The 15,230-nt window shown below is 33.9% G+C and overlaps 1 protein-coding gene across 1 annotated transcript in view; it reads left to right on the top strand.

Annotated features, from left to right (window-relative positions):
• Positions 1 to 766: 766 nt before the first annotated feature.
• Positions 767 to 15,230, top strand: part of LOC126741884 (exosome RNA helicase MTR4) — an 81,632-nt gene continuing 67,168 nt past the window's right edge. The window contains exons 1-2 of the mRNA XM_050448345.1: positions 767 to 974; positions 1,033 to 1,119. Of these exons, the coding sequence (XP_050304302.1) occupies positions 871 to 974; positions 1,033 to 1,119 (191 nt within the window). The 5' untranslated portion in view covers positions 767 to 870. The remainder of the gene's footprint in view (positions 975 to 1,032; positions 1,120 to 15,230) is intronic.

Raw genomic sequence — 15,230 nt, 5'->3', positions numbered from 1 at the left:
AAAAGACCGACATCCTGCATCCAAGTTCCTTGTGCTGTAAATTCTACCCAAACCTCTGGATTTGTATCTTTTTCTGAATGGCACCTGAGCCAGGATGGCATTATGATCAGACAAAGCTGGATCAAATACATTACAAATTACATTCTCCTGTATATTGGAGGCAACATAGTCAATGGTTGTTGATGTGGTACCTGTTACACGCGTAGGGCTGTTAACATGCATAGAAATATTAAAAGAGGAAAGCAAATTAATTAAATCCAATGTAGCCCTATTCTCCCCATCTTCAAAATCTATATTAAGATCGCTAGCAAGAATTATAGTATTTTTAGGAGAAAATTTTAAAAGGAATTGTTCAAGCCTATCTAAAAAAGTACTTATACTACTATTTGGGGAACGATACATACACACAATATAATAATTGGCTTTACCAGAATAAACAATTGAGAATTCAATCTTGACCATTACGAGCAACATATGTATGCTATTGAAATCAGACCTACTTAATTTATTGACGTGTCTCCAAAATAAAGAAGGATCAAAAACTTTAATGATTCAATATTGATAATACAATATTATTAAATTATACAATTTATAATACAATATTTAATTTTTAAGTGCTAGCGCTAATAATACTTCAAGTGGATCCGTACCTTAAGCTTCCCTTCATCCTCCTCATGCCTATCATTTTCAATGTTATTTCATTAAACACTAGATGGCCCTAGTGGACAGAATGACACTGTTGACAGATCAATTTCTATTTTCTCGGCATACCGATTCCAAACGCTCTTTTCGTTCTGTTTCGTTACCGCGTGATGTCTTTTCTTCCATTATTTTACGGTTTCCCGCAAAAATCCAGTAAAAAGTGAAAAAATGGCCGATTCCATAGACGAGTTGTTCGATTGCTTCGAAGCAAATGCAGAAGATGCTTCGGGAGTGGTTGAAGAAAACTCGGCATCTGAAGGTGATGATAAGAGGTTTGTAGCCCCCATCTTAACCTTCATGAAAACATGGTAATATGGTACTTTTTTTTAGGCAAATTGTTAAGAGAATCAATGAGGATGCTGAAGATATTGCGGTGAAGAAAATTCGTACGGATGATGTTAATGTTGATGATATTAAGTAAGTTTTATTGCAATGGTCTCCCCAAGCTAATTATTTTCTGTCTTCATAGTTTACTTCTATCTCTAACAAGTGGTGAAGTTTATAATATGTACTAGTATCTATGTAACCCCTAAATGCTCTCTTACCTGTTAACAATATTACACACATTAAATAATTTTTACTGGTTTTACCTGAATGAAGTCTAATAGAATTAGACTAGAAGTTAGTATTCCTCGATTAGTAACCAGTATATTAAAGAGTGATTTGTCTCTCCCCCAAATTAAACCTTGGGTCATGTTAGTAAATAATATGGACCTGGCTTCATCTAATTTTGAATTTTTATTTTTGATTTTCAAATACATATTTTCATTGGTTTTATACATAGATTTTAAATCCAGTTTTCAGGAAATTATTAAAAATAAATTTCTTAGGAGCCTTTTAAATATTGATAAAATGCAGGAATGCCACTGACAATATATTATCATTTTAACAATTTGACAAGTTTGTTTTTTTGGTTCTAGTCGACTTTAGGTATCTCAAATTTTTGAATATGAAATAGTAAGCTAATCTTCTTTGGACTATTTTAAGCAAAAAAAATTGGAGGATGAATAATATTTTCTTTATTAAAATTATAAAAAATGAAAAAAAATCATGACAATGTGTAGGGTAATTTCGCCGGTTTTTGACCATTTAGTACAAAATTAAACTTCAAATTCTTACAATTTTTGTTGTATAAGAGGTATAAATAAAACCAAAAGAGGTACCTAAACAATGTAATGTTATAATTTAGCAATGATTCATAACAAAATGTTTGTTTAATGCAAAAAAAATTAAAAAGAAAAATTAGCCTTTGTTCGGGTTTTTGACCCGCCATTTCCGAACCCAAACCAGAATAACTCCAGCTTTCGGTCGACTTATTCCGTTTTTCGTCAACCAGTACTGCTACTTTTCAACCGACTCTTTTGCAGAAAGCTTAATAAAAAATAATTATTTAAGACAAAAAATTAAAAAAATATAAATATTGCAAATTTTTATAATTAATTGGAAAACTTCTTTTATTCGTTTTTTAGAAAAAATTACTTACAAATATATATATATATAGATCTAAAATAAATCAGTAAAAAACAAGATAAAAAATAACATAAGTAAACAAATATCAAAAAATTACATTAGGACAAAACTAGGAACATTTAAAACATGTGTAATCTTTGGTTTCTCCCTCCTCATATGTTAGACCTACAAATTCAGTGCATTTAAGATGAAACCTAGTTAGGGCAAAGGTTGCATCCTATGTTTTTTTCGTCATCCTCTTCAGTGTCACTTATTAAATCTTCTCTGCAATCTGCGCATTTTATTATATTATTTTCTTCAACATTTGCCTTTTCATCTGCATTATTGCTGTGGTCATTTATATTCAAACTCTTTTTAATATTAAATTTTCCTTTATTTGCTTTTGCCTTTTTCATTTTAGCAGCCTCACATTGCTCTCTTCTTACTTTAATACTTTCAGCTTTTTTAGCCTTTTCTTCTTCTTCTTTTTTATTTTGAAGAGCTCTCCAAGCCTGACTGCTTATAGATCTGGGCATTTTGTCTTTATTGTCTTTGCTTTCTTTTTCCGGAATATTTTTGAAGTTTAAAATGTTGTCCATTGAAACATTTAGGGGCACATATTGAATTTTGTCAGTCTGCTCCACAATTATTTTTTCTTTTGATAACCCTTTATCAGAAATCCCTTTTTCCTCATTTTTGTCTTTTTTTTCATTACCATTTAAGTATACTTCTTTGTTAATGTCTTGAATTGGATATGGTGGCACTGTGGCTCTTGTGCATCAATGTTTTTGCGATGACTTTGTTGGTTTTGGCGATTTTGATGATCTGTGTTGAAAAGGAGTTTGAATTCTCAATTGTTTATTCTGGTAAAGCCAATTATTATATTGTTTGTATGTATCGTTCCCCAAATAGTAGTATAAGTACTTTTTTAGATAGGCTTGAACAATTCCTTTTAAAATTTATAATAAATCGTCTTTTATTAATCATGCATATACATTACACAGATTTAAATGTTTTATAGGTATATACATATAAGATTAAGGTTAAAGAATACAAATGGCGAAGTTTAGCCTTAGGCTACTCTTACACTTAACCATCCCTATTCTAAATCAAAAAAGAAGTGAAAAGTAAACATAATTCATAATGACACTAAGTATTTTGTAAATTTAACAAATAAGTTTTAAACTGAGACCTAAAGCCGTTTAAACTAATATCTCTTAAATAGGGATCTAAGGAGTTATATAAAGATACTGCATTATAGGCAAAACCTCTTTGAAAGAGTGCTGAATGATGTTGTGGCATAGTAAAGTGATTTCCATAACGAAGTTCACGGTTATGAATAAATGTTCGAAATACTAACTTTTCCCTCAAATATACAGGAATATTTGATATTAACAACCTCATTAGAAAAGTAGCAAAATGATGCTTTACCACACCCGACACATTTAACCAATTTAATTGTTTAAATTCTGCTGAGACATGATCATATCTCCTCAGACCAAATATGAAGCGACAACAGTTATTTTGCACAACTTGCAATCTATTTTTTGTCACTAAATCTAAACAGGGGTAGTACACTATATTACAATAATAAAAAATTGGCAAAACCAGAGTTTCACAGAGTTTTTTCCTAATATTAAAGTCTAAGATAAATCTGTTGGCATAGAGAACTTTCATTTTTACATAACTTTTTTGAAGTAACTTATTCACATGATCTCTGAACCTTAAATCAGTATCAATGATAAGCCCTAAGTTCTTCGCATTTTTAGAAAATCCCAAAGTTGTGTCGCCCAGTTTCAGGTGCAACCTACCTTCTAGCAGTTTTCTTCGCTTTTCTGAACAAAAGAGAAGTACCTCTGTTTTTTCAGGATTTATCTTTAAGTTATGTTCTCTTGAGTAATCATTGATGGATTTTAGATCGTCATTGAGAGATGCTTCAGCTTCTGCTGGTTTATTGGGGTCAAAATAATGCAAAACCTGTTTATCATCTGCATATGACTGTGAATCTGAATTTTTGATTACCTGGAAAATGTCAAAAATGTATATTAGAAACAAAAGTGGTCCAATTATAGATCCTTGTGGTACACCAGATATCACAGTCTCAGCAGAAGAAAACTTGTTACCAATTTGTACGCGCTGTTGTCTATCTGTCAGGTAGCACCTGAAAAAGGAGACAGAGCATTCGTCAAAGCCCAGATATTTTAGTTTAGCACACAGTAAATCATGGTCTATCAGATCAAAAGCTTTAGAGTAGTCCAGGGAGACTAGGACAACCGCAATATTTTTGTCTAATGCCCTTATTATGTTGTCAGTTAAGTTCAGAAGAGCAGTAGTAGTACTATGTCCAGACCTAAAGCCTGACTGATGAACTGGGAGCAAATTATTAAGATTTAGGTAATTTAATACTTGTGTGTGAACAGTTCTTTCAAGAATTTTAGATAGGACAGGCAACAGGCTTATGGGACAAAGTTCCTTCACAGCAGTTACTTTTCTGGTCTTAGGAACAGGAAGAATTATGGACTTTTTCCAGTCCTCTGGAAAATACCCAGCTTCTAGGCAAGAATTAACAATATGTGTCAAATGAGGTAGGATAGCAGGAAGGCTAAGCTTTATCATAAAAAGTGTCAAATTGTCATGACCAGAAGCATTGGACTTAATGGAATAAATATTTTTTTTCACTGAACTGGAATCTATCATATTAAATTGAAAGTGCAAGTTGTTCTTAAGTTTATTTATGTTATAGAAATGTATTTTTTGGTCACATTTATTTGATTTTTTAAATACACTCAAAAAGTAGTCATTTGCACTATCAGGATTAACAGAGTCAAGTGGAAATTCACTATTAGAAGTTTTTGAGCTTACATTTACATTCATATTTTTAAGATTTTTCCAGAGTAACTTACTATTTTTTTGTTGTTCCAAAAAACTTAAATAGCCCTTTTTTTCCCTTCGAATAGAAGCAAGTGCAAAGTTTCGAGCCCTCTTATAAGCTTCAAAATCAGCTAATGACTTTGATTTTTTATATTTTAAGTTAGCCTTATCACGTTCCTTTAATATGGCCTCTAGAGCTGGTGTAAGCCAAGGTGCTGGGGGTTTATTAACGCGGACGGTCTTTATTGGTACATGTTTGTCAAATAATTTTATTAGGTTCTGTGTCAGAAATTGTACTTTGTCATCTATATTTGGAAAATAATATATGTTATCCCAGGGTATTTGTAAAAGCTCTGTATTAAAAAGGTTTTCATTAAAATGTTTGTAACTGCGGAATGATATTATTTTCTGGACTCTTTTAAGATTTGGTAAGCGTATGTTACAAAATGCCAACTTATGGTCACTTATCCCGATAGCAGAGATGGTGCCAACATCCATAACAGCATCTGCATCACTAAAAAATATAGGATCTAGTAATGTTGATACTCTATCAGTGACCCTTGTAGCCTCATCAATGGTCTGAGTAAAACCAAAAACATCAAATATGTCGGATATTGGATTATTGCTGTTAAAAAAATTAATATTTAAATCCCCTAGAACCGTTACATAGTCAGAGGTTGATATTATTTCTGGTAGAATATTGTCGAGTGCATTTGCACAAGCCCCAATATTATTCATAGTACGATATATGACCCCAGCAGTAATAGAGACCCTGTTTATATTAATTTTTAGCCACATATTTTCAAAACCATCTATATCTGTACCTATATTAAGGTTAAGAATCTCAGCCTTTAAGTGAGATTTAACAAAAAATCCTACCCCCCCACCTCGGCCAGTAGACCTATCTTTGCGATAAAAATTGTAACCAGTTATAGAAATCACATTTGACGAGACGTTATTAGTTAACCAAGTTTCTGTCACTGCGATAATGTCATAATCATTACCTATTACCAAATCCACAAACTCCTGAAATCCCGTAAAAATCGACCTTAAGTTTAAATGTGCCATTTTAAGAATGGCAGACATATTGCTATTAATATTATTCATATTGAAATAGATTTATACACAGTCAGATAAATAGTCAACCTTCTTATTATATAAGCTAATTATTCTCAATAGGCAAGGACATTCTCGACTTAAGGCTTCATGACTAACATCTAAGTTTTCATTTGGCTTTTTAGATTTTATACAATTTATACATTTTTTTTCATTAGACATTTCTTTATAAGAGTGATTGCCAGAGCATCTTGAGCAGATTTGTTGTGATTTACAATCCTTACCATAGTGATTAAAGCCCATGCAATTAAAACATTGTAGGACACTTACGTGATTAAAAACACGACACCTAGACCACCCTAGTTTGACCCTTTCTTGACTTAATAATTTGTTATGAGTAATTGAATCGACTTCAAGGATAAGATTTATATTTTTAAAATTATTTACTGATTTTTTTAAAACTTTCATATAAAAATCTTCCCCGTCAAATAAGTTATTCCACTTAACAATTAAATCTATTATTGTACTATCAGAGTCTTCTAAACCTACATCATCCTTATTAATATTTACTATTTTCATTTTTGGTTTTTTCAAAGATGGTACCTCCACAGTGTATTTTTGTCCTAACTGTTTTTCCAATTGTGTACGAAGATCCTTAATCTGGTTTTTATCCGAACAGCCTATTACAACACCACCTCCCTTAATTTGCCTAAACTTCGAAACTTCAATTTTAGAAGGATCTACGTTTTGCCTAATCTCCTTTTTGGTTAAAATGCCATCCTGCTCATCAACAGGCTTTATTAGAACAACAGATTCTGGTTTTCCTCTCCTTACCACGTCAGAAAAGGTCCCCTTGCTCTCGTTCTGCGTATTTTGAAGCTTCTTCTCTAACATCTCTATTTTTTGTAATAATTCCTTATTATTTGTTTCCAGACAACTGATAATCTTCTCTTTAGCTTCAATATGTTTTTGTTTCTCCTCAATTAGTGATTGATATAGAGAAAATGATTCACCTTTAGTACATTTTTCACAGTAGAATTTCAAGTGCCGCTTTGATTTAAGCTGCAAAACCTTGTATTCAGAAGCATTTATCAATGACAACACTTCATTTCTACATAATCGAGTTTTGCAACCATCACAAGCAAAAATTTCAATTTGCGAGCTGTTTTTTTTACAAACATCGCATTCCATAATTAGTCAGTTTTATCCGACAAGCCGGCAATACCGCAACCAACCTTGTAAGCAGGTTGCCTTGATATTCGCTATACTGCGCAATGTTTACGTTTCTCACATGCGGACCCGAGAAAGGAATTTAAATAGTTCTAAAGTTATGTGTCTAGAAAATCACAGACTTTTTCCACTAATTTATGGACTAGTTTCTAGGTAATATAAATTAATTAAACAATTTTTATTGCCTTAATCTGCATAAAAACACTAAATTTTTGAGGAGCAAAAACAACGTAATATTCTCGTCACTTTGGCGACGTTGCCACCAGTCCTTTTCCAATTTTCTCCTAAAAATACTATAATTCTTGCTGGCGATCTTAATATAGATTTTGAAGATGGGGAGAATAGGGCTACATTGGATTTAATTAATTTGCTTTCCTCTTTTAATATTTCTATGCATGTTAACAGCCCTACGCGTGTAACAGGTACCACATCAACAACCATTGACTATGTTGCCTCCAATATACAGGAGAATGTAATTTGTAATGTATTTGATCCAGCTTTGTCTGATCATAATGCCATCCTGGCTCAGGTGCCATTCAGAAAAAGATACAAATCCAGAGGTTTGGGTAGAATTTACAGCACAAGGAACTTCCGGTCTTTTGACACAGGATGTCGGTCTTTTAATTGGGACTCAATATTTTGTGAGCAGGATGCTCTTGCTTCATTTCACGCATCTCTTTCAAAGTTAGTTGATAGATACTTTCCCGTTCACCCATTAAAAAATCGATTTAGGGACCGGAAAAGATGGTTAACTCCTGGTATTCGCATTTCCGGTCGTAATCTTAGATTTTTTGGTATTTTAAAAAAGTTCTACCTGATAAATAATTTTGTATTGTCGCTATTCTCGAGATATCGAAAAGTTTACCGGAAAGTTGTGTGTGAGGCGAAAAGACTCTATTATTCCAAACGTTTGAAATATTCCTCCAATGAGCAACACGAAGAGTGGTCAATTGTTAATGAGGTTGTGTCCAAAAGTGATGGCTCTCAAGAAGTGCAGATTGATTCTGACATATTGAATAAGTACTTTTGTTCGGTTGCTGATATCCTCACAAAGGGTCTCTCTTCCACTTATGACCCTCTCAAATTTTCACCTACCACTAGTGGAAACTCATTTTACCTCAGCCCCACTACTCCCAGAGAGATTTTTTGCACTATAGGATCGATGAAAAAGAAAGGGCATCTAGTGACGATGGTATTTCAGTGAATTTATTGGAAAAACTTCCTTTGAGTGCTATTCAGGCTCTTTCTAATGCTATTAATATTTCATTTCAGTCAGGCACATTTCCTCTTTGCCTAAAATTAGCAAAAATTTTGCCTCTTTATAAGGGTGATGATTGTTCTAGTCCATCCAGCTATAGGCCGATTTCAATTATGTCTACTTTATCTAAGTTAATTGAAAGACTTATGAAGGATCGTCTTTTAAGGTTTCTTCTGGGGGAAGGGGTTCTTCGAGATGAACAATTTGGTTTTCAATCAGGGAAAAGCACCTCTGACACTATGTTTGATTTCTTGTCCAAACTTCTCCAGGGTGTTAATGGAAGAGAGGCGACTGCGGCGGTGTTCTGTGACTTGTCCAAAGCTTTTGATTGTGTGAGTCATAGGATACTGCTTCAGAAGCTTTCTGCTTATGGAGTTAGGGGTGTTGCACTGAAGTGGTTTGAGTGCTATTTGTCTGGTCGCGAGTGATTGGTGTGATTCCAATCAACTTTGCTTAAATATGTCAAAGTCCCATATTATTGGTTTCAATTTTCAAGCTGAGAGTCTTGATTTTGGTGAGAACGCATTGGACATGGTAGACAATTCTGCATTTCTTGGTTTAGTCATTGATAAAGATTTAAAGTTTTCTGACCATATAATAAAGTTAAATAAAAAACTTGCTTCTGGCTGCTTCTCTGTTAGGGCAACCGTTCATGAACTGGGGAGAGATGTTGCTCGTGATGTGTACTTTGCTTTGTTCGAGTCGCATTTAAGGTATGCTCTTCCATTTTGGGGTGCATGTTCAAATTATCTGTTTCAGTCTGTTTTTGTGCTGCAAAAGAGGGCTGTCAGAAGTTTATTTAAGGCCCATTCTAGAATGCATTGTGGTAATTTTTTCAAAGAGAGCTGTATTTTGACCCTACCATCATTATTTATTTTGGAAACTGCATGTTTAATATTCAAAAATAAGAACAGTTTTCCAATCCGACATCACACTTATCCTTCCAGACAGATTAATAATATTCCCCTTCCTATTCCTCATTTTACATCTATCAAAGATTCATTTATATATCGCGGTTTAATGATTTATAATCACATTAGCGTGGAATTAAGAAGTGTTCAGTCTTTGCGCCAGTTTCGTTGTAAACTGAAGTCATATTTGCTTCTAAAAGCCTTTTATAACCTGTGGGACAAGCAGTTTGAATTGGATAGAAAAAGAAGCGACAGCAAGGTAGGCCACCACTTTAATAGGGTTGTCTTAACCGTCGTAATATTTCATTCCACCTATAAAAATACAGTCCACTATTCTAATTTTACCCCCCATTTTTTGATTTAGAACAGGAACAGTGTGAACGTCAAAGTCGACAACGTTAACAAGTTTTTCTTTTTCGATTTTATTCATCGGGAAGTGATTCATTCGCCTTTTTCCGTTCAATTTGGGTCTCTCGTGTCTAGTTTTGGGTCACCAGCTGTTATTCCAGTTGTAAGCGCTTGAATTAGGGCTGAAGAATTAAGTTGTTCTGTTTTTACCGGGCGCACTAATCCATATCAGCTGTTGGCTGCCATATTACATGTGTGCTCTTATCCACATAATCTGTCAATCTTCAAGTGGAGCTGGGCTGGTAATATCGATAATTCAAGTTTATTAAAAATGTCTGGTAGTGGAGTTTGTTATATGTGCAGTAAGAATTGCTCATTCAGGGAAATCAAAAATGAACTTTTTGGGTATCCGTGCGATTTCTGCAAGAAAGTTATTTGCAGAGAATGTGGTAGCATATCATCCAGTGAAATTAGAGTTATTGTTAAAGCCGAATCGTAACGGGCGGCAGGCTGTTAGGGTGATCCTTGGTGGTACAGACGATGTTAGGCTTGTTTTGAAGAACAAATTGAAGACTGTCGGTAAATTCTTCATCGAGACAGACATGACGCCTCGGCAGCGCAATGAGCTTATGGCAGCCAGATCGGAGTTAAAGCGACGCAAAGAGGAAGGAGAAAATAATCTTTATATAAGATACATCAATGGTTCCCCCAGAATTGTAGCAAAAAACTAGATTCGCCTTTATTTTCACATGCTAGTGATGCCCACTTAACTTGTTTTTATCAAAATGTTCGTGGTCTTAACACTAAAACCGAGACTTTTTTTCTTGCCGCCATTGCTCAGGATTTTCACACCATATGCATCACCGAGACATGGTTGAGGCCAGAGATATCTAGTGGTGAAATATTTCCAAGGACCTATGATGTTTACCGGTCGGACCGAAAATTTGAATCCGTAATTGCCACACGAGGTGGCGGAGTTCTCTGTGGAGTTTCTAAAAACATTGTGTCTGAAAAAATTAGTTTGTCTGATTTTTACAACAGTATTGCGCCCTCTATCGATGTTGTGGGCTGTAAATTTACTATTAGGTTACAGATATTTTACATGATTGTTTTGTACATCCCACCATCTATCACATCTGTAATTTTCGAGCAATTTCTGGATCAGTTTACACTTTTAATATCAAAGCTAAACCATAATGTAATAATAGTGGGCGATTTTAACGTGTCTGATTTCTCTATTAACTCACCTACAGGTAATCATGTTAGTCAAAAGTCTATTGCTGTGAATAATTTTGGTAACACTTTTAATCTTGTTCAGTGTAATCACATCCTAAACTATAATAACAGACTATTGGATCTTGTTTTATCTAACTTCACCTGTACTGTTTCGCGTAGTGACGTGCCTTTTGTCTTGGAGGATTTGCATCACCCTGCACTGGATATTGATTTTACCGTCTCAGGCCAACGTGTGCATAATTTTCAGCTTAATAAAAACTTATCTCATTCTTTTAATTTTAGAAAGGCCAACTTCCATCTCCTTTATGACTCGATCCTTGAAGCTGACTGGTCTACTGTGTATTTATCCTCTAACGTTAATGATGCATGTGGAGCCCTATATGATATATTGAATGGCATATTTGCCGCACACATTCCTCTTAAGCAGCAACGTAAAAGAAGATTTCCAAATTATTATTCTCGAGAATTGATTAGGAACATTTATAGGAAAGAAAAGGCTTTCAAGGACTTAATTCTCCATTTCTCCATCATAGTACAATTCTCCATTCTTTCAAAATAAATTCCATTCTCTTAGACGCCTTATCAAACTACAAATACGCAATGAATATAAGTTGTATATATAAAAAACAGAAAGGAATATTTCTTTGGACCCATCTAGCTTTTGGAATTTTATTGGTTCTAAGAAGGCTGGCACCAGGATTCCTGGTATGATCAGGCTACCCGATGACGTGGTAATTAAAGACCCACAAGACATAGTTGATGCTTTTGCACTGTTCTTTGGTGAGGCATTTATACAATCAAATTTCATTAACCATTCATTGACGTCTGATAATGTGCCCCACTTTGACATTTCCAACGTTGATGCTTCCCAGATTATTTTGGCCAGTAAAAAACTTAAAAATAAGTTAACATCTGGCGTAGACGGTGTGCCTAGCTTCTTGGTTAAAGATTGCATTGGTGTCCTGGCTGATCCGCTGACCTACATTTTCAACTTAATACTGTCAACAGAACAAATCCCTGAAATTTGGAAGACTGCTAAAATAATACCTATTTTAAAAGCTGGGGACTCTGATCAAATCGTGAACTACAGGCCAATCTCATTACTCTGTAACTTCTCAAAAATTTTCGATTATCCTGAAAAATTATCCTGAATCGGTCGCTATTTAGTCACGCAAAAGAACTCATCTCTGTAGACCAGCATGGATTTTTTAGCGGGCGATCTTGTGTTACTAACTTATCCTGTCTGTCTAGCCACATCTGTGAATCACTTGATGTTAATACTCAAGTCGATGTTATTTATACCGACTTCCAAAAAGCCTTTGATCGGATAGATCACTATATTTTGCTGCATAAATTAACTCAGTATGGTTTTTCAGGGAGATTATTTAATTTATTTCATTCCTACTTGATTGGTAGATCTCAATATGTTGAATATGAGGGCTTTAAATCGAAACTTTTTAACGTAACGTCGGGTGTGCCACAGGGCTCGAACCTGGGTCCGCTCCTGTTTAGTTTTTTTTATAAATGACTTGATTGAGTCACTCACTTGTCATAGGCTGGCTTTTGCCGATGATTTGAAGCTATATTTAAATGTATATGGTTTGGAGGATTGTGTTTTTCTTCAGAACTGTCTAAATACATTGGAGGTATGGTGTGCTGTTAACAGGTTAGGCTTGGATGCGGCTAAGTGTAGTGTGGTCTGTTACTATAGATCAAAAACACCCTTAAATTTTAATTACTTTATTAATGATACAATTTTGAGTAGATTAGAGCAAATTACTGATCTTGGTATAACCTTTGACTCTGAATTTACATTCGTTCCACACTTCAATAACATAGTCAAGTCAGCCCTGAGAAGGCTTGGGTTCATAATTAGAAGTTCTCAGAGTTTTACTTTGGAGTCTACATTAAAACTGCTTTTCTGTTGCTTTGTGAGATCAAAACTGGAGTTTGGCTGCATTATATGGAACCCGCTCTATCAGAATCATGTTGGTCTCCTTGAATCTGTTCAGCGTAGATTTGCTAAGTTTTTGGCCTTCAGGCAGGATGGCATATATCCGGTAAGAGGGTTTGATCATCGGCAACTATTGGAACGCTTCAATCTACATCCATTACATCTCAGAAGAATGATCTTCTCTGTAAAATTCCTGCATGGGTTACTGAATGGATTCATTGATAGTCCTGTACTTCTTTCTGGTGTACGTTTCATGGTACCTATGCTTAATGCTAGACATCCCCTAACATTCTTTCTGCCAAGGCCTCATACTAACATCCTGTTGAAATCGCCACTATATACAATATGCGCTATATTTAATCGGATCTGTCACATGTGCGATATAAATTTCTCTCCGGTTCATGTGATTATCGATATCTTAGGGCCCATGTGTTTAAGTTATAGTTAGTAGGTATATTGCAGTTAATTTAATTTAATTTTGTTGAACATGTGATTATCTTGTCAAACTTTTATAATTGGGTTTTTATATCATATTAATAGTTATTTGTTCTAATTTTTTGGATAACTTTTGAGAATGTGACTTTACTTTACTCTTTTTCTTTTCTTTTCATTCTTTTAGGTTTGTTTGTGTGTGTTTTTTTTTAACTATATTTTTCATTGTTTTGCAACTGTTTCCTGTTATTGGGCAAGTTGCCTGTTGGAAATAAAGGCTTATTATTATTATTATTATTCGATTGAAGACTTTTTTAAGACTGAGGATGTTCTGTAGTAGATGCTAAGGTTTTAATCTGTTAATTTTAATTTTGAACATACCTTTATGTGTCCCTTTATCTCTGCTACCTTTGTCTATATGCATATATTTTGTTTTATAAAGATTTTGTAACATTTTTCTCTTGCATTTTTTTTTTTTTTTTAGGCATTTTATATGTTGTATAAGTTTTTTATATTTGTTTTGTAAAATCTGATTTGATTGTATTTATTTTCTGAAGCTTTGTCAATAAAATTAGTGTACATGTACCAAATTTTCGACAATAAAGTACTTGGAAAAAAAAATACTTTCAGCTTTTTTAGCCTTTTCTTCTTCTTTTTTATTTTGAAGAGCTCTCCAAGCCTGACTGCTTATAGATCTGGGCATTTTGTCTTTATTGTCTTTGCTTTCTTTTTCCGGAATATTTTTGAAGTTTAAAGTGTTGTCCATTGAAACATTTAGGGGCACATATTGAATTTTGTCAGTCTGCTCCACAATTATTTTTTCTTTTGATAACCCTTTATCAGAAATCCCTTTTTCCGCATTTTTGTCAACTTTGTTTTCATTTTTGTCTTTTTTTTTCATTACCATTTAGGTATATTTCTTTGTTAATGTCTTGAATATTTCCTGTATTTACCAAATGGTTAACAATTTGTTCTGTTTTTTAGGTTCAGTAATGGAGCAATCTGATGTAATAAGAGAATCCTCAAATTTATTCAGAGTACTATTATTTCTTATGGAATCTTTATGAACTGTAAAAACCAGATTAGATGAATGAGTTTGTTGTTCTTCTGATCACAAACCAAGAGAGATTCCGATTGTGTCTTCTTCCATTCTCTCAATATCTTCAAAGATAACTTCTGTGTTATATTCAATCTCGAATGCGTCCATTGGAAGCACTGCACCCACTAAATTCTCAGATTCATTTTCCTTTTTTTGAAGATTTGATATTTCTTTAAGGACTAAATCTACATCAATCCCATGCCCAGATAAGTTTGTCCTAACTTTTTCTATTATTTTCGTATTGAGGTATCTCGGAAATATTTTGTTACCTGTCGATTCCTGCATTAATTTCTGGCTCTGACCAGAATTTTTTTACACATTTTATGTAGTCAACATTATCTGGTTGAAATGGAAATAGACCACATTTCCTAAAACCATTTATAATTTGTTTTTTCAAATGCCTGTTTTAGTAGTGGGCAGAAATTCATTTTATTTACTGTGTGGTTTACATTTTGCCAAGCCCTTACTATGTTCTTCCACTCACTTTTTAGAGGCTTAAACACCCTGACATCTGCAGGCTGCAAGATGTGGGTTGTATTAGCTGGTAAAGCATATAGTATAATGCCATTTTGATCACAAAACTCACTTAGCTGAAGAGACATGTGATCGGTGGCCATCAATTAACAGTAAAATAGGACGTTTTAAATTTATCTGTGTTACCCATTCGGTAAAATCATTTGCCAC

This window comes from Anthonomus grandis, chromosome 11, assembly GCF_022605725.1.
Source record: "Anthonomus grandis grandis chromosome 11, icAntGran1.3, whole genome shotgun sequence".
Lineage (NCBI taxonomy): Eukaryota > Metazoa > Arthropoda > Insecta > Coleoptera > Curculionidae > Anthonomus > Anthonomus grandis.
The sequence above is the reverse complement of the archived record's forward strand: the minus strand, read 5'-3'. Positions and strand labels throughout refer to the sequence as shown.